The sequence below is a fragment of the Camellia sinensis genome, chromosome 2, assembly GCF_055761805.1.
Source record: "Camellia sinensis isolate YWXY chromosome 2, ASM5576180v1, whole genome shotgun sequence".
Classification (NCBI taxonomy): domain Eukaryota; kingdom Viridiplantae; phylum Streptophyta; class Magnoliopsida; order Ericales; family Theaceae; genus Camellia; species Camellia sinensis.
This window is the reverse complement of record NC_138962.1, coordinates 47,772,816-47,792,614: the sequence shown is the minus strand read 5'-3', so window position 1 is coordinate 47,792,614 and position 19,799 is coordinate 47,772,816. Positions and strand designations below refer to the sequence as shown.

General features: G+C 35.5%; 2 protein-coding genes across 2 annotated transcripts; both read right to left on the bottom strand.

Moving 5' to 3' along the window:
• Positions 1–1,095: 1,095 nt before the first annotated feature.
• LOC114266781 (uncharacterized) lies at positions 1,096–11,673 on the bottom strand. The gene is made up of 11 exons (XM_028207701.2): positions 11,298–11,673; positions 10,175–10,707; positions 9,244–9,333; positions 8,888–9,127; positions 3,331–3,552; positions 2,648–2,963; positions 2,265–2,554; positions 2,053–2,174; positions 1,870–1,976; positions 1,548–1,636; positions 1,096–1,447 (listed from the first exon to the last, which is right to left on the bottom strand). The coding sequence occupies exons 1-11, from the start codon at positions 11,437–11,439 to the stop codon at positions 1,358–1,360; spliced, it is 2,241 nt and encodes a 746-aa protein (XP_028063502.2). The 5' UTR covers positions 11,440–11,673; the 3' UTR covers positions 1,096–1,357.
• Positions 11,674–14,778: 3,105 nt separating this feature from the next.
• On the bottom strand, positions 14,779–18,030 carry LOC114266783 (small ribosomal subunit protein eS6). The gene is made up of 6 exons (XM_028207710.2): positions 17,888–18,030; positions 17,711–17,775; positions 16,783–16,840; positions 16,564–16,672; positions 15,818–16,090; positions 14,779–15,266 (listed from the first exon to the last, which is right to left on the bottom strand). Exons 1-6 carry the CDS (start codon positions 17,891–17,893, stop codon positions 15,028–15,030), a joined length of 750 nt encoding a protein of 249 aa, XP_028063511.2. The 5' UTR covers positions 17,894–18,030; the 3' UTR covers positions 14,779–15,027.
• Positions 18,031–19,799: the final 1,769 nt, after the last annotated feature.

Sequence of the window (19,799 nt, the reverse complement as noted above, 5' to 3'; positions counted from 1 at the left end):
ATTCGTCTTGATAACTTCATCAGTTACAACCCTCCAAGATTTGTGTCATTTTGTTGCTTCCTAATCCATCAAAATTTCATCTAAACGTCCAATCGTTTACATCTTTTGTCCATCTTCTTGCTCTTCCAGAATCATTCAATTATACCTAGGGTTTTGAGGTGTTCTAGTATTTTTCATGAATAATCTCAAGGCCTCGAGTCCAAATTCTAATGGAATCTGGTATCAAGAGTTGGACAAGCATCATAAGCAGAGAAAACTTACCAGTATATCAAACACTACATGTGCTGAAACAGTTGCAAAAGCGCCGAACATGTCAAGTATATCCAAGTACGTTTTTATTTTAAATTTAGTTAAAAACCTAGCGTTTTGCAATAGCACTGGGCAAATGTGTCAAGAAGTACTAGCTTTCAATCTCGGCAATCACAAGACAAGTTCCCAAGAGCATCTCTTGTCGATGTAAAAGCAAACTTCAATTCATCCCCAAAGTTTACCATTTATATATCCCATCCAAGAATTTTCCCACACCCCAGCCTCAAAAAAAGCTAAACAACTGGTCTACAAAAAGAAAGAGCTCAATTCCCCCAATCCATGCACGTAAAATGTAGAAATCCCTACAAGTACATACACTTACCCAAGATCAGATAGAAACCTGCGTAACCAAACCACTTCACTAGCGGCTGCAGACATAGCCCAGTGTTCTGCCTCTGTATTGGATTTGAACCTTCTCAAGTATTGTAAAATAAAGGTCCTGCTTTTTGCTCTTCCAAGAAATAAAGGAGTTTCAAGGGAAGATACAAAGTTCAGTGGTAGAGTGGTTATCAATTGGGCTAGGAAGAATTTCTATGCATATTTCATGTTTCTATGTCCATTAGATCCACCCCACTTCAAGTTTATAACTTTATACCAGTGTGAATCTAAAATATTTTACCGTTATTCAAGAAAAGCATGACAAGAAGCTTAAGAATGTGTACGAAATATGAGTTGTTTCCCTAAGAAGATAAAGGCCAGAAAGAACTATCCATAGCAGCAGCGTTTCGTACACAAGCAGCCTAAAAACACACCCTCTCAAGTTATTAACAGACTGCCAAGAATGTATTTCTTTGTTTCCTTCAAAAAAATTATCATTGCTGAAATACTTTGACCAACAAACTTATGTCTGAATATGTTCAAGTAATCAGGCCTAATTTTACAATCCAGAAGTCATTAATGGTAATACTACAGGGCAAGTTAAGCTCCATTGTCAAATTCTGCAACAGAGTTCTCTCTCTTGATAGAGCTGCTGCTTATAATTCTAAAATGTACTTTATAATTCACATTTCGAGACGATTTTTGCGAGTGAGCACTAAGCAAGCTCACCTTAATAATACGAGCCAGAACGTCTGCTTCTTAAGTATCCATCATTCGTGCGACTGCTTACGTAGACAGGAGAGTATGAGCCTACATCCATCTGAGCAAGGAAACAGCAACAAAATGAGGAAATTCCCAAAGCAAGACCTTGACATGAAAAATAAAATAAAAATTGAAGAACATATGGACAAGGAACACACTTCTGATCGAGAAGGTATGTAATCATCAGTCACATAATCCCTGTCATAGGTGCAGTAAAGCACTTCTGCATCTCCTCTGCTCTTCTTCTCTGCAAGAATTAATGGAGCAACATTGAAGCACCCAATTAGCTGCGAGAAAAAGATAAGAAAACAAGAAAGGAGAAAAGAGAGCAATGCTACATTCACTATTCTTACTTCCAGACATCATTGGATGTCCAAATATCATTGTTTTTTTGACAACCAATCACATTTGGCCTCTTGTAATTTTAGAGAGATTTTTAGCAAGAGTATTTGTATAGAATTTTTCAAGAAAAAAGCACACCTCTTCTGTACCCCATACTTGATGCATCTGTATCAAACTGTCCATGAGAATGCCTTGTAGAATGCCGATTCCCTCCATCATACCCTGAACGAGAGCCATGCCTCAACCTAACACATAGCTGCAACAATCAGAAAAATGACAAAAACCCAAAAAAAAAAAATGATGTCTAAGCAACAGACAGACCTTGTTGAGGCACTTCCATAAGAATTGGCACTATATGACGAGTGAAAACTGCTACCCCCATAATCAAAACGAGCTCCTGCCTGCCTAATTGAAGATTCACCAGAACGTGGGTGAGCTTCCTCCTATAAGTAATCAGGTAAGAATTTTATCAGTACAGAAACAGCAACAATTTTAGCAAACAACATACACAAAAGCAAGAAAAGATAACTGACAATGAGAGAATAGGGACGTTTGGAGCCCGAAATAGAACGGTAATCACGGCTGTAACTATCACGATAGCTTGAGGATTGTTCCATATATCTCTCATAGCCATCATCATCATCATCATACAAAGGAATTCTACGAGAGATATTCCTTCGAGAACTTTCCAAGGACCCAGATCCACGTGAAGAGTACATATCTTTATCAGACTGCCTCCTGACAGGAGCTCTAGCAAAATCAGATGGCCCAGAAAATTCATCCCCTTCATTAATGTAATCTCGGTGTATGGTCGTTCCATAAACTGAAATGTCCAAAACAAACCAAAAAGCATATGATGAGGAAGAATCCAAGGAAAACTACATAGTTGCTGTCAATATAATCAGGATTCACATACCAGGAGATTTTTTACTGAACGATCTATCCGAGGAAGCAAACTGTCTTCTCCTCCCCACTGTTTTAGGAACCACATCGACAATTGGGTGTCTATTCCTATTACCAAGTGATTGTTTTAGAATTCCATCATATGCATTGTGATTTATACTTCTTCCACTATGGCTCGTAATCTTCCAATTGTCCATGCTGGATATACTAGATCCCCAAGAAGCCTTGATATCTCGACGGTCGCCATTTCCAACAGGATAACCTCCTGGAGGATGTCTAGCAGACTTTCCTCTCTGACGTGGCCTTGTTAACCTAGCCCTAACCTTCACCTACAAACAATGCAGGAATCAAATTGAGACGTTACATACTGGCAATATTTGTGAATATCGATATTTCAAGATACTTTCTCTCTTTATCCATGATATCTTATATTGACATCTTGAACTATGTCCATCAAGGTGTACATGTTTCCAGGTAGTGTTATATTTTGGAGATCGCTAAATCCACACCCTTCAGCAAATTGTTATTTCTTTTCCGAATATTTATTCCTTTTCATGACTTCCTAACCCATTAACTCATTTGTATTTTATGATTTAAACACAATTTTTCACTATACAAATTTAGAAAAGCCATACAGTCTTTTAAAATCCTTAAACCATCAAATTAGTAAGCATAGCACTGCAAACAAGAAAATACCTTCTTATCTCCATGACCAAGCTCAGCACTATTTATGCCATCAACACAAGCTACTGCAGCATCATGTGTCTCAAATGTTATAAAACCAAAATCTGTTCTTTTTGCAGCTGGCATATTCCGGGCAAGTTCAACCTTTTCAATCCTCCCAAACTTTTTGAAATGCTCCTTGACAGAATCCTCTTCCCAGATAGAAGGCAAACAATCAATAAATACCTTCCTAACCTGAAAAAGAACGTAAAGCAAAAAATGTTCAAACCATTCTAAAACGGAATTTAAATGTTAGAAAGGAAAGCTACTTGATATTAGCAGATATAAGTTTCGAAACACCACCAGTAAAATTGTAACGCATCGTCTGCATATATCATGGTCCTTATAAAGTACATCATAAAAAAAAAATAAAAAATGAAAGACAATGGTAAGATTGAAACAAAATGCATTTATAATAAATAAAAGAAACACAATGAAGTATCAAAAATCCACAACTAAACTAGTCGTTGACACAAACCTCACAAAAATGGCTTAAATATTATTAAAGTAGTGTTAACTTCAAGAAGCATTTAAAAGACTTTGTGGCTGAATGATACAACTGAAAATTAAGTACTCAAAATATTAGTGCTCAAGTATTTGTACTGACTTGTTTAGGTAATGAATTTCTTAAATTGAAGATTTAAAACATACATTTCCCCATTAAGATTGCTAAGCATAATCATTATTCATTCAAACTCATTTAATAAAAGATTTACCAAAAATATTCCTAGTTGAACAAATATGGGGTTATAAATGAACCCATTTCTGAATGTGGAATAATACATGCTTCTTTTCAATGAAGAAAATTTTCCAGTTGAGTAAAGTTTTAAAAAATAATAATAAAAAAAAAAAATTTAAATAGGTAAATCCTAGCAAATAGGGTTGGATTCACATATCATAAACAAATAATCATCATAATAAAACCTATCACCTACTTCACCCACTTAAACCTACTCCACTAAACCTAACCCACTACACCACTACCACCTCACCTACTCCACTAAACCTAACCCACTACACCACTACCACATCCACTTCACCTACTCCTTACCTACTACACACTCACCCTCTTCTATATATAGGAATCATGAATCATTGTAATATATCAATAAACATCAATCAATAATACATAAATTTTTACATGGTATCAGAGCAAGGTTAAGACCTTAGTATTTCTCGCTTCACCGGCGGGCGGCAACCTCGCCTTGGCCGCCCGCCGGACCTCAACCTATTCCGCTTATTTTCTACACATACCTTGACTTCTTCAACATTTTCTTACACCCCTCCTCCGCTATGTCGGCGGCGGCACCCGCATCATCGTCTAGCCTCTATCGCCGTTCACCTCGCCTCTCACATATCCGTGGTTGTACTCTTACTCGTCGTCGTCGTTGGCGTTTCTGGCGCTGCTTTTCTGCTCGTCACTGCTGTTTTTTTTTTTCCCGATTTGCTCTCTCTCTCTTAGCCATGGATTTGGGTGTGGGGTGTAGAGCTGTGGCTCTGTTGTTGGTAGCCATGTTTGCTGGCTTGAAGGTTTCAATGGCAGCAGTGTACAAGATTGGGGACTCCGCTGGTTGAACCATCATTGGGAATATTGATTACAAGGCCTGGGCTGCTTCCAAGATGTTTCATGTTGGAGATGTCATCATTTTCGAATACAATTTTCAATGTCACGTGTTGCAAGTGCCCCACAAAGAATACCAAGCCTGCAGAAGTGTAAGACAGTAACATGCATCTTCACATACAGCTTGGGTAATGTGTAACTGTCAAAAGCACAAGCTTCTTGGACATCCCTCTCTCTCTCTCTCTCCATGGACCCAACATCATCATCATGCACCCACTCTATCTCCCTCTCTCTCATCTTTTCCCACTTTCAAACCCACTTTAATCATATCTCTCCTTTCTCTTAATTTATTTCATCCACGTTCTTTCACCCTTTTCTTTTATTTTAATATATATATATATATATTTTATTATAATATATTTTCCCTATCCCTTGTTAGTAAGCATCACCCGTTTTCCATTCTCTTATTATTATTTATTTTATATTCCACCAAAAAAAAAAAAAAAAAAAAAAAAAAAAAAAAAAAAAAAAAAAAAATCACTGCAGTTTTTCTTATCACCCATCCACAAATATTTTTCTCTATTTTCTTTATCCATTATTTTCTTTTATTTTATTTTATTTTTCTTATTAAACAAAACAACACCACAAAATAACACCAACAACATTCCACAACCTTGTCATTTTATTCATATCAGGGGATCAACCCCGATCACACTTTTACATCAAAAAAAAAAAAAAAAAAAAAAAAAAAAAAAAAAAAAAAAAAAACCCACACAAACAAAAAACAAAACTACCACATCCACAGTGGGATTTTTCTTCTCTACTCAGCCGCCGGTCTTTTCTTCTTGCCTCCGTCCTGGGTGGTCCTTGCCGGTGTTGCCTCCGTGCTTCCTAGACCACCAAGCAAGTTGCCTCCTCCCTGCTCCTCCACTACAGCATATGGTGGACCTCCAAATCGGAACATCACGGTGGCCTTCCGCTTCAGCTCCTTGTTTTCTGTCTTTAGCACACTTATCTCTGCTCGCGCATCCTTATACATGCGTTGGAGCAGAGCCAGCTGGGAGTTTAACTGTTGCACCTCATTTGTCCTGCTCTGCAGCCGGTGCGACAGGTTTGTGACCGCAGTCATGGTTTCCACACATGACTTCAGAGTATACTGATTGGCCTCCACATCCGACTGCACTGCCATTCTTTGCTCCACCGACCGCATCGGAAAGTTCAACGGAGCAAAACCAGAGGTGTTTGGTTGAGGTTCACGGGCCTCCGCACCAGTTATCTCTCTTGTTGACTCGTTGAGGTCGGGAAAGAGAGTGAGTAGACCACGGGATGAAGAGGCCATATTCTGGGTAGCTGAACGGGAAGAAGAGGCCATGTTTTTTGGGTTGCTGAGTGTTTCAGCGAAATAGCAATTTCAGACTGATAATGTTCGGAAGGGGAGTGTTTCAAGATTTGCAGCTCTTAGAGGCAATCTCTCAGAAAAACGAATATCTCTCTCAGAAAATGAAGAGTTTTTCAGAAGTTTTTTTCCCAGGTTTTTTTTGTCTTCGCTTCTGCCTCAAGCACAGCCTCCGCATTGGTTTATATCGACACTGACGACGCGGCCGACACGCCACTCTGTCGCTCACGTGCCTCGCCGCGTCTCCGGCTCACCTTTTGATGGCTCGACGCTTTCTGTCGGGCACGACTTTTGATGAAGTGGGCACGCCTTTTGAGGGCGCAACTTTTGATGGCACGTCTTTTTATGGATTGGGCACGCATTTTGATGGCACGTCTTTTTATGGATTGGGCACGCCTTTTGAAAGATTGGGCACACCTTTTGAGGGTGCGACTTTTTAGGGGTCCGACAAGACTCTGTAAACTGTCCCGACATTGATTCCGGTTAGCTCCTTCATGGGTCCGACAAGACTCTGTAAACTGTCTCGACATTGATTCCGGTTAGCTCCTTTATGGGTCCGACAAGACTCTGTAAACTGTCCCGACATTAATTCCGGTTAGCTCCTTTATGGGTCCGACAAGACTCTGTAAACTGTCCCGACATTGATTCCGGTTAGTTTCTACAAGGGTCCAGCAAGACTCTGTAAACTGTCACAACATTGTCTGCTACAACGGTCCGACATGACCCCATAAACTGTCTTCTACATCGGTTTGACACCACCATACAGTGTCCTCTACAACGTTATGACACCCCCATACAGTGTCCTCTACAACGTTATGACACCCCCATACCGTGTCCTCTACAACGTTATGACACCACCATCCAGTGTCTTCACCAATGGTCTGACACGACCATACAGTGTCACCTATCCTCTTTTATTTTTATGTATTTTCTTGTTTTGTAACTCTCTCCAAACTCAAGTTGGTTAGTTCCTATCCCCCTTGAGTTTGCGGGGGGCTGTTAAAACCTATCACCTACTTCACCCACTTAAACCTACTCCACTAAACCTAACCCACTACACCACTACCACCTCACCTACTCCACTAAACCTAACCCACTACACCACTACCACATCCACTTCACCTACTCCTTACCTACTACACACTCACCCTCTTCTATATATAGGAATCATGAATCATTGTAATATATCAATAAACATCAATCAATAATACATAAATTTTTACACCCCAAAATATGGGGGAATTTAAAAGGTTCACTTCCACGAGATTTTGTCCAAAAGTTGTTGTTTTGATGGCCTAAAATTCAGATCACCTTCAGAAGTCCAAGCTCAAGATTTGACAAATTTATACTGTAGATTTACAGATATAAATTGATGCAAGAAAGAAAAAAGAAGTTAGATACTGTAGCTTACATAGTGGAGTTCTTGCTTCATCTCTGAAAGAAAGATTAAAAAAAAAGTAAAGTATATTCCAAAGCAAAGTCATGGATAAAACAGTAAAAATTCACCCCTTCAATGACATTGATGGTATAATACAACTTGATTGATGATTCTAATACAACCTCACAGAAATACAGAATACTTCAATTCTTCTTTCCACTTGACTATTTGCTTTATTAGCTTTATTAGCTACAACTCTCTTCACCAATAGAAAATTAATATCAATCCATAATTAATCACACATTATTATTAAGAATTTCTTCAATATAGAGTAAAATTTTACGCATATCTTTATGCAACAATTAGCCATCAACTGACAACCAACCTCCAGGTAATACTTGACTAAGCCCGAATCTAGGCACTCAACAAGATAACTAATAACAACAAATGTTTAGGTGCCACCACAGTGACAATGAAAGATATGAAAATGCACACATTCATAACTCACGCATGGCTGTCTGTTCATTTTAAAAAGTGGGACAGCATTCATCTATGCACCTCAAGTAATCTTGACTAAATCCAAACCACACAAAAGTTTGGTTTAGACTAGCACAGCTTTCAGCCTTTTTCTTCTTCAAGTCAGTTAAAGCTTCAATCTTCTAAACCAAGAAACTGAAGTCAAAGCCAGTCATTTTAACCTTAGGCAACAAGGTTTTGCGATATAATTGGTTTCTGCATATGCACATATAATTGGTTTTCATGTACAGAAGGGAAAGATTTAGCATTTTTTCCATATGTCAACTGGAATAAAAAAGAAATTGCAACTACCAACCTTGAAGATACTATCAGTCACCTATCAATCAAGTTCCTTTGGCAAAATCACATTACACTATTTCCCACTCTAAAGTTTCTCTCATTATGATGAGTGCAACAACTGTTAATACTTACACTACTTGATCATGAAATACACAATTGTGCAAAGAATAGAGAAACAACCTATGCACAGCTGCAAGAGGTTATAATACTACTTACACATATCTGAAAGGGATATAGTTGTTGCACATGATTCGCAGCACTGTGGTGCAACATGACCATAAAACTAAAAGAACACAAGAAAGAGGCTCCATATTGTGTCATTAATAACTCGCATGTTCGTTACACATATAGGAGACAAATTTACAAAACAAGGAGATACCTGTGCCATGATTTCTTCATCAGGTTCAGTGAAAGTATCTGCAAAAGCAACCCTAGCCATTCGATCTGTCCCAAACTCAACATCCCTCTTTTGCAAGCGCTTGCAAGCTTCCACAGCATCTGCTCTGGAAGAGAACCCCAGAAAAGCGAATCCCCGATTCCTACCCTCATTTTTAAGATCATCAATCAATGTCAACTCCTCAAACTTTTCAACCCCGTAATTGGCAAGCTTTTCCTTCAGCTATAAAAGCAAAATCACCATGATCCGGCATAAATAGTTTTGTGCAACAACTTTTTTTCTTTAGTGCAAACCTTGATTGAAACTAGAAAATGCCAATAGAGTTTCAAAAGACTTACAGTTTCCTTTGTCCAATCCTTGCAAATGTTACCAACAAATAAAGTGTCATTGTCTTTACTTGGAGCTACACCACACTGTTTCCCATTAACCTGACAATAGAAAACATCATTTTCATGCTACATTATATAAAACCTCCGTTCTCTATTCCCCTGTGCAATATATTCTTTTCAGACAGAGTTACCTGTCCAAAAAGAAAAAAGAAAAACTTTTCTTACAGAGTAGCGTCTGAGAAGCATCAGCCAGTTTCCATTATTGAACATATCATTTTTTCAGTTGTGTATGTGTCCACAATGTGTCAATGTATATGCAATCATCTTGTGGCAAGATACTATAGTACCCTCTCTATCAACACATAATGAAATGAAGAAAAGGTAGCATATGGCCTATGGTGTTTAGATGACCGTGGATAATTATAAATGCTGTTTGGAATTATATCATCTTTATAACATGAGAATAGAAGATGCACACACAGGCTGAAACAATTTATGAAATCAAGAGAAAAGGAAAATGAAACAGGTGATGCCTAACAAGAAATGAAATTCAGGAAGTTTAACTTCAAAATTGAGTTAACTAAAGACTTCAGAGCCAAGGCAACACCACATATTAGTCAGCCAAATGGTATTTTGATAAACTAACCTAAATCATATTTGCATATTCATATACATCTTTCTTGCTTATAAGTTGCAATCCCTGCTATATTCTTAAATTCAAATACACATTTAGAGTGATTTTGAGAATCAAAAAGGTTATGTGTGCAGCTCAAGAGCTTATAAATAAACAAAACTTCTCATCCATAGGAAAATTGTATGTGGCTTGGCATAACTAGACAAGTACACAATGATAATGAATAAATAGAAAATTCAGGCCACTTTCTTTCCTTTTGAAGAATTATAAATACAAAGAAATTAACAATAGGGATTAGATTGATACCACTGGATGTTTTAGTTCATTGACAGCACGCTTTGCCTGCTCAACAGTAGCGAATCTTAGGAAAGCAAAGCCCTTGTTTTTCTTAGTTACTGGGTTCTTTAAGAGCCTCACTTCAGTGATCTCACCCACCTGACTGAAAACATTCCTAAGATCATCCTCAGTGACATCTCGATCCAATCCACCAACAAAGACCTCGAACTCCTTCCGTTTCCTCCTTTCTGTGACCACATCACGATGCTCTTCTTCGAACCCTTCTAGTTCCTCACCATGTTCATCTCCAACATCCTCCTCGCACATATCTTCCTTCAATTCCTCCTCTCCTTTTATTACAGCTTCCGTCATGTCTTCTCCATCAATTCTCCCTTTACCACGTGCTTCCTCTTCTTCTTTACCTTCCATCTCCCAATGCTCTTTCATCCCTTCATTTGCCTTGCCCTTTTCTTCAGCATCGGTAAGCAAGACACTACTTTCAAGTTCCAACCTATCTGATTTGTCCGTCATTCTTGGATCAATTACCTTATCCTCCTTTTCCTCTGATACAAAAAAGGTAGTAAGTCCCACAAATTATCACAACTGGAATTATTTTCTTCAAAAAATGACAAATATATCTATTGGCACAAAGCCTCAAAATAAAACTACATGTACACAATTGGTTCAATTCTATATTTCCCTTTTTTTCGCATTTTTTTTCAAATACTGACATATGTACCCCCAATAGAAATGAAATGAGATTGAAAATTTTCTGATCAACAAATGAAATTAGATTTGGGCGGCATTGGGAGCTGAGAAAAATGCAGGGAAATACATAAATGATAGTTTACATTGGATTTGAATTTTTTGAAAAAGAAACCTCCTTTCTTCGGTCTTGTTAATCATTTGATTTTACTCTACATTCTCAGGAATCAATCAGTCAGAAACTAAGTTAAAGCTTAAATCCTCTATTGATTCAATCCTTGAATTCTTTTAAAACTATATAAATCACACAAATTTTCGCTTTCCAATAAACTTTCTAACGATTCTCAGAATTCCAAACCAAAAAAAAGGAAAATTATTATATAAAAAAAAAACACATACTACATAAAAATTATGCATGTGTATAACAAGAGAGAGAGAGAGAGATTACCTTTGCGAGGAGGTCGACGGTGGTGATGATCGTGATCAAGGGCGGCGTGTTCTTCAACAACTGGGGATTTCTGGGACGGTTTCCCCTTGATGGCGGTGGAAGTGGAGGACGATGGTCGCTTCAGTACTCGGCGCGGTTGCATACTTACAACACTGACTTGGAGAGAGAGAGAGAGAGAGAGAGAGAAAGAGTGTGTGTGTGTGTGTAATTTGTAAAACAGAGTGAGAGAGACAGAGAGATGAATTGAATGTGCTGCGTACTACTTGGGAACGAAGCAAGAAGATGTTTCTCTGAAAGTCGTTATATTGACGCCGGGTTGACGTTGACTGGACCTTGCTTTAATCTCAGCCATTCATTTTTCCCCCATAATACGTCCAACAACAGTGTGATTGATAAACTGCTTTGTTTATGTGAAATTTGGGAAATAGTATGTAAACACCCCTTTATGAGTAAAGAAAATAATAGTATAATTTTATAATATAAAAAAAAAAATCATAACTAAATAATAAGGTATAATTAAAAATTTCAACATACAAAACTAAAAGAAAGTCATAATTAAAAAAAAATTAATCTTAATTTTTAAAAAAATGACATAATTTAAGAGTGCATATAGTAGGAAATGTGTATAGTAAATTTTTTCATGAAATTTAAATTTATAGTCTAGAATACTGTTAAATAATTTTTTAAAATCCTGGTGTGGGGAAAAGATGATATTTTTTTTTTTTTTTTGGGATAAGAAGTTTTTAAAAAATACAATAAAGTACTATAAATTTGATGTGATTATACCAATTAAAAAAAATTCACTCAAACAAACAGAACCTTAGTTAAAAGGTTAATTCCACCCCAACTTTTCTATTAATAAGATGAAAAATGATTTTCCTCCCGAAATTTTCTTCCCTGAATCCCCCGACTCGTTTTGGGCAGTTTTCTTTTTTTTTCCTTCCCTAAAGAGAGAAAGAGAGAATGGAGCGAGGCCGTCGCTAATCGAGGGTCGAGGCTGTCGCCGATTGCCGCCGCCTTCACCTCCGCCTCCGCCTCTAGCCCAATTTTTTTTTTTTTTTTTTATCTGAAATGGTTGATGATGTTGATGATGAAGATGAATGGTTGATGCCCAGCCCGATTTTGTTTTTTGGTTTTTTTTTTTTTGATCTGAAATGGTTGATGGTTGATGCCCAGCCCGATTTTCTTTTTCTTTTTCTTGTTCTTCTTCATTTTCTTCTTTTTCTTCTTCTTACTTCTTTTTTTTTTTATTTTCTTCTTCTGAAAAAAAAATATAAATATAAATAAAAACGACGAAACGACGTCGTTTTGATTTCGGGGGGATTTGGGGAAAGGCAGATTCGAGCTACATAGCATTACTGAAAATGATTTTTCCCCTGAAATTTTCTTCTCTGAATCCCCCGATTGCCAAAAATCACGTCGTTTTGGACAGTTTCCTTTTATTTTTTCTTTTTTTTTCTTCCCTCCTTTATGTCTAAAACGCAGAGAGGGAGAGAAAGAGGGAGAGGGAGAAAGAGAGAATGGAGTGAGGTCGTCGCCGATCTCGGCCTTCGCCTTCGTCTCCAGCCCGAATTTTTTTTTTTTTTTTTGGATCTGAAATGGTTGATGATGTAGATGATGAAGATGAATGGTTTTTTTTTTTTTTTGGGATCTGAAATGGTTGATGATGAAGATGAATGGTTGATGCCCAGCCTGATTTTATTTTATTTATTTATTTTGGATCTGAAATGGTTGATGGTTGATGCCCAGCCCGATTTTCTTCTTCTTCTTCTTCTTCTTCTTCCTTCTCTTCTTTTTCTTCTTCTTCCTTCTTCTTTTTTTGATTTTCTTCTTCTTAAAATATATATATATATATATATATCAAAACGACGAAACGGCGTCGTTTTGATTTTGGGGGGATTCGGGGAAAGGCAATTCGAGTTACATAACATTACTGTAAGAAGATTATATATCCACTATAATCTACCAGACTCTTAGACTCAATATTTTCTCCAACCTAAAAGGAGAATAATGTAATTTAATCTTTTTAAAATTAATTATACCAAAATCACCTTAACTATTAATAAATCTATGAAATCATACATTTTTCACCCCACTGAATCAAAATAGTATTGTTAGCTCTTAAAAAATGAAAAGAAAATAAATAAACGTTTTTTTTTATATAAAAATATATATATATATATATATATATATATATATATATATATATATATACTTTTTCTGTTTGATTGTCCGTAAAAATTACTTCTCTGTTCTTTTGCCTTCAATTCTGTCTTGCCTTTTTAGTTTCTGCCTTTTCTCTCACTTTTTTTTCCTTTTCAAAGAGGAGTGGATAATATTAAATTTCCTTCTTGCTCCCCAAAAAAGAAAGCATGCATAGATAAATTCTCCAGTCCAATGAGATCAAAAAACAGTGGAGTTGTTTGGGCTGTCTTAAATAAGTTATTTTTTATCTTTTTAAACTAAAAGGTTGAGCAAAAATTATGAATATTTAGATTAATTTTTTGACATTTTATGAAAAAATATGTATTAAAAAATTGTATAAATAAATGTATAGGAGAAGATAGGGTAAATAGCCGTACGGATGGACAGAGGAGCCGGCTTGGTGAGTAGATGAAAAAATATTGGGTTCGTTTGGTTTGTATTTCTGAAAAATTTTTGAGAAATTTTCTTTACAAATAAGTTTTTAAAAGTAATCAAACCAAACAAATTTTCCCAAAAAAATTTCTCAAAACTTGTAAATCAAACAAGTTTTCCAAACAAATCTCTCTCTTACACACATCAAATCAATCACTTTTTCCAAAACTCTCTCTCAAAATAATTTTCCAAAACATCTTTTCAAAAAAATCAAACCAAACAACTTTTCGTACTTTTTATCTCTAAAACACATCTCTCAAACTCAAACCAAACATATCTCCTTCTCAGGCTTTGATTTGATGGTATTGTTTGGCCCATAAGGGGTCACCACGGGTTTTATTTTTCTAATCGAAACCGTTGAATGTGTAGAACTCGTCGAGTACTATATGCTTGTAAAAAATCACGTTAATTAGATATTAATAACTATCTGATCGTGTTATTTTTTTTTTGTTAATTGTAACAAAACTGATTTGATCATGTAATTAGCAATATCCGATAGACGTAATTTTTTACAGGCATATAATATTAGATGAGTTCTACGTATTCAACTGTTCAGATTATCAAAACGGAGACCCATGGTGAGCCCCTACGGGCCCAACTTTACTATTAAGATTCAGTGAATATTCTACTATAAAATTTTTTTTTTTATCCGTCACTGACTGAACTCATCACATCAGTCCATCATTTGGGCCAACTTTTTGATTTGTATTAATATTTGTATATTAATTTTTTAATATTTTTTTTTAGTAAATAGTGATAACTTTTTAATTTTTTGACTTTTTCTGAAGTTGCCAGACCAGCCCTGAAAAATTATACAAAACTTCATCAAGCTAGGGCTCCAAACTTAAAGCAAAAACCACATGTCCAACCTTTGTGGTGTATTATTACTCATCAGATATCATCTTGCCAAACCTAAAACTTATTCCCATAGCAAATTAAGAAACCAAAACAACAAATACCCAAATCAAAAACTTCTCTCAGCATCTAAAACAAAAAACCATATCTCTGAACTACCAAAACTCAGGCAGTTATTGATAAACTACCAAAAATGAAGCGAGTGCATGATCATTTCACTTCGAACCCTAAAACCTGTTTATGCAGCGACTGATGGCTTGGATGCAGCAGAAAGCTTGGATCTCCTCTTTGCCAGGCTCTCACTGCGTCGCTCACGCTGCTCCTTCAACCTGGTGGCGAGGAGTTTGTGGTACTCGGCTGCCTCTTCCTTGGCCTTTGCAATTCTCTTCTTCTTCTCTGCAATCCTAGCTCGCTTCCTCTGCAGAGTCAGTGGAGTTACCAGTCGCTGTATCTTTGGAGCCTTGCTGCACTTCTTTCCTGCCCTCCAAACACACAAATAATGTCATATAAAAATATAGCTCTACAATAATCTTAATAAAATAAATTTTTAATTTTTGTAATACACAACTCCAAATATTTTTCATGAAGCAGCACAATTACTGACATAATAACAGCTTGAAATCACTCCCACCCAACTTTTGTTTTTGTATCATCATGATAACTATTTTTCGAATCAAATGCCTGACTACTCACCAGCAGGTCTTTGTCAATAATGACCATGTAGACATTTTTATATGCTATCCTACATGCCATGACAATAAATCCAAATTTAGAAAATAACACACACAAAGAAAGCACCGATATAAATGTGCTTAAGCTATTATCTGATAGGTGAGAAACCAGATAAATGTGAATGGGCCAAAAAATTAAAGGCAGCTTCACCAATTTATTTTATCTATTTAGTTGTATAAGTAACCTATTAGTAGATGAAATTGCATTTTTATGATGCAGCAACAACCAAACGACTTGACCTCACATGGTGAAAAGTAATTTAAAAATGAGAAAGGCAGGAAACAAGCAACTCTTACCTGATTTTGTAGTAAAGGTTCGGCGGTAAGTGTTGACATATTTCCGGACATCGTCCTCCTTGGAGAGGTTGAACAGCTTCCGAATCTTTGATGCCCTCTTTGGACCTCTCATCCTGGGTTTCTCAATATCAGTCAATCCAGGTAGATCACTCTCACCCTTCTTCACAATAACCAAGTTCAGAACAGAGAGGTCTTGGCTGACAATGCACCCACGAACAGACTTCCTCCTTCTCTCTCCCTTGCGCCTTCCATGACCACGAAAGCACGGAGTGCCTGTTGTATAAACATGAAACAAAGACAACTTGATACAGCAACTGCAACATTTTAATATAAGCTTAGCTTAAAGAAACTCAAGTAGAAAAAAGGCTAGAAGCCCCACACTGCAAAAAGGTTAAGGTGGAACAAAGCCACCACGACAAAAAAACATAAAATTCCAATTAATGCACTTAGGCAGAAATCCAGCAGCATTACCGCAAGAATGCAGTCATTACTTATGTTAAGACTGAAAAAAAAATAACAAAAAAATGCAAAGATACTCCACAAAATTGAATTCCCAACCCAAATAATGGTAAAAAAATTTACTAAAAAAATGATACCAAATGTGTAATCAGTAATCACTAATTACAATTACTAGTTTACTAAATATAATAAAACAAAATACAAAAAACCAATGTTGTGTCTAGATGCTATCTCAATGAATTTGGCAAGTTCACTTTTGCATAAAATAAATGCGCCAATTTACTGACCTCTATGAAGCAAGAGACGAACACGACCAGGAGTCAGCACTCCCTGTTTCATGGGGAATCCTTGCTTGTCACAGCCACCCATGATCTTAAAAACATAACCCTTAAACTCCTGTAAACAAATAAAATAAAAATAAAAATAAAAATCCTTGTTTTCATCATAAACAAATAGCTAACAATAAAATTTTCCAAGCATATGAAACAAGATTATCAGCAGCATACCTCACCAAGGGAATCACCACTGACCTCCTGTGAGATCCTCTTGTCAAAGAAGGCACGGCTGTTCATTAAAATTTTAGTTAAGAAATCATTAGTCACTCTTATAGTGGTCACTGCATCCGGAATAAAATAGTTATCAACAGTTAAAAGCCAACAGCAGATAAAATACCAACTTGGCAATTGCATCAGTAATCCTAATCCCTGCATTTTATCTGTTTTCCCTGTCATTTCAATTAGCTATTTTTTAACCCTTAATTTTAAAATTTGTGTCAATTTGGTCCAATTGATAATGTCAGTTAAGGTTTTTGCTTAAAAATGGTCACTGAATTGATTGAGGTTAACTGACCAAGTTAAACAGATTTATAATTTTGTCTATAAAAGCATGACATGTGTTGTTTATGCGTACATTTTCCATCAAAAAACACTAACAATAGTAATATATTAAACCAAATTGAGACAAAATCATAAATTCAAAATCAAGTCAATTTAAATTATAGAGAACAACATGACACAACAAGCTTCTATAAACATCAAATGTATGTTTAAATCAAAACCCTAAATTATTATTGGTTGCTACTATTTACATAATATGCAATCAAACAAAACGTTGAATCCAATATCCTTTATTTCCTACTTACGTTTTTCATCGCACAGTAAAAAGTAGAAAGCGGGGGATTCAAAAAAATCACAACATATGCTTCTTTTGGGTGCCGAGAAGATACTAGAAAAAGGAGAGAAACTGGAATGTAAATCAGGTACTCAGAAAACCAAAATCACCAACCAAAGGTAAAATACATCCAATCAGTTACCAAACCAACAAGAAACATAAATACTCCAAAAAAATCTCAATTTTTCATTGTTCTACACCGTTTTCTTAGCATCCAAACATAGGGTCAAAAGTTACAGAAAAAATATATAGATAAATTCTTACAGTTTCTGGTCATCATCTATTTCGAGCTTTTTCTGGCACCCAGTGGTTGGATTCGCTATATTGAACTGCAAATCAAAGAGATAGGGGAAAAAAATTACAACGTGGGAAAAGCAAGGGTCCGATCGAGTTTCATGTGAAGAAAAATTAGGGCATTTAGTTTATTTGTGATCAAAGTACCTTCATCCTCCTGTATAGACCCTCTACTCAGTCGCTCGTCGCAGGGGCCAAACTTGACAGTTAGGGTTGCACAATAATATGAGACAACGACGGAGTTGTTGGGTTGGGTTAGGTTGGGTTGGGTTGGGTTGGGTTGAGCCACAAGGCCCATAACAAGCGATTTTATTTTGGACAAATTATTAAGAAGTCTTTTTTGGGAAAACGTGTAACATTTTAGTCTTATAATCTTTTATTTTTATTCAAAAGTTCTACAACCTTTTTTTTTCCCTTCTTCTTTATTTATTTATTTTTTTTTTCTGTCTCTTTTACTCTTTGTGATTTTTAACGATCGTCAATGGGCAACTAGATCTTGCTTATTCTCTTTCTCTTTCTGATATATAGTCACCAGCGACCGACAATTATCATCGATAGAATTCATCAGCAATCACTGACCGTCGACTCCTTACTTCACCCTTACCAACGGTGAAGAAGATATGTTTCTGACAAAGAAGATGAGTAGATTTACTTAGATCTGATGTAGATCTACATCAGATCTGACTAGATCTAAACAGAAAATAATTGTCGGAGTACAATCCTCTCTCTATCTATCTCTTTTCTTCGATCTCTTAATTTTTCTACATTTTTTCTGCAATACACTTCTCTATTCTATTTTAATGAAAAAAAATTCAAGTTTTAAACGAGTTATTTTCGAATTTTAGTTACAAAAGGTGAAAATTGTAAAATTTTACAGTTTCAATTTTAATTGGTACTAGACTGAATCATGGTTTAAAACTATAAAATTTTACAGTTTCATAACATTCTTTAGTACTGTAAAATTTTTACAGTTTCATTACATGTTTTTCAATTTCATTAATAAGGATAAATGCTTAATAGATTTTTGTTTTGAAACTGTAACATTTTACAGTTTCAAAGCTTGTTTTTCAATTTGATTAATATTGGAGATTATTTGCTTAAACCCTACAAAATTAAAAAATAACATATGTTTTTTTTTTCATTGTTGCTATTTTTTGTCGTTACATTTTTTTTCCTTTTAATTTATCAATATTTAGCACATTTTATTTTTTTTTCGCTCTAATTTCACTATTTATTCTTTTTTTTTTACAACATTCTGGACATTCTAGTGAGTCTCCAACGATGTTAGTAATGTCTAGTGAACGTTATAGACATTCCCGCGACTTTTATTGACGTTCATAACACTCTGGTCAACTTTCAACGATACTCCGACAACTTCTTAGTGATGTTGAATATTCCGGCAAGTCTCTGGTGACCATTTGACGGAAGTCCGACGGTAGTAGGATATAACAGCATTTATAAATTTAATATATATATATATATATATATTGATAACAATTAAAAATATATAGGACTAATTGGTATAAGTATTTTGTTTTGGGATTAGATGGGTTTTGAACTTTATATATGAGATTTATTGGTAACTTCCCCTTTTATTTTCTACTCTTTCATTTTCTTTAAAAAATAAAAAACAAAATTAGAGGACTTGTTTAGGAATTGACTATGTTAATTAATTTATCTTATTTTTATGAAAAAAATTGAAAGAATATAAATAATAATAATGAAAAAAAGTGGCATAATTTGGTGTTTTGGTTATTTAATAATAAGAAGAAAAAAAAATCATCCCAAACGAGTTAATAAACACGACAAACGGCATTATGCTACTTTTACAGCCATCTAAATCATATAACTTAATTGTTTCATTTTAAATTTATATTGAAGAGAAATTTGAGTAATATTTTAATGCTAAACACTAATTTTTAATTAAATTCTTATTAAAAATTCTCACCATATTCCAAGAGTGGTAATTTGGTAGATAAATAAAGCTTTAGATAAAATAAGAAAATATAGTATTGGGCGCTTTGGCCAAAATCTAAAATTGGATATTCTTTGTCCAAAA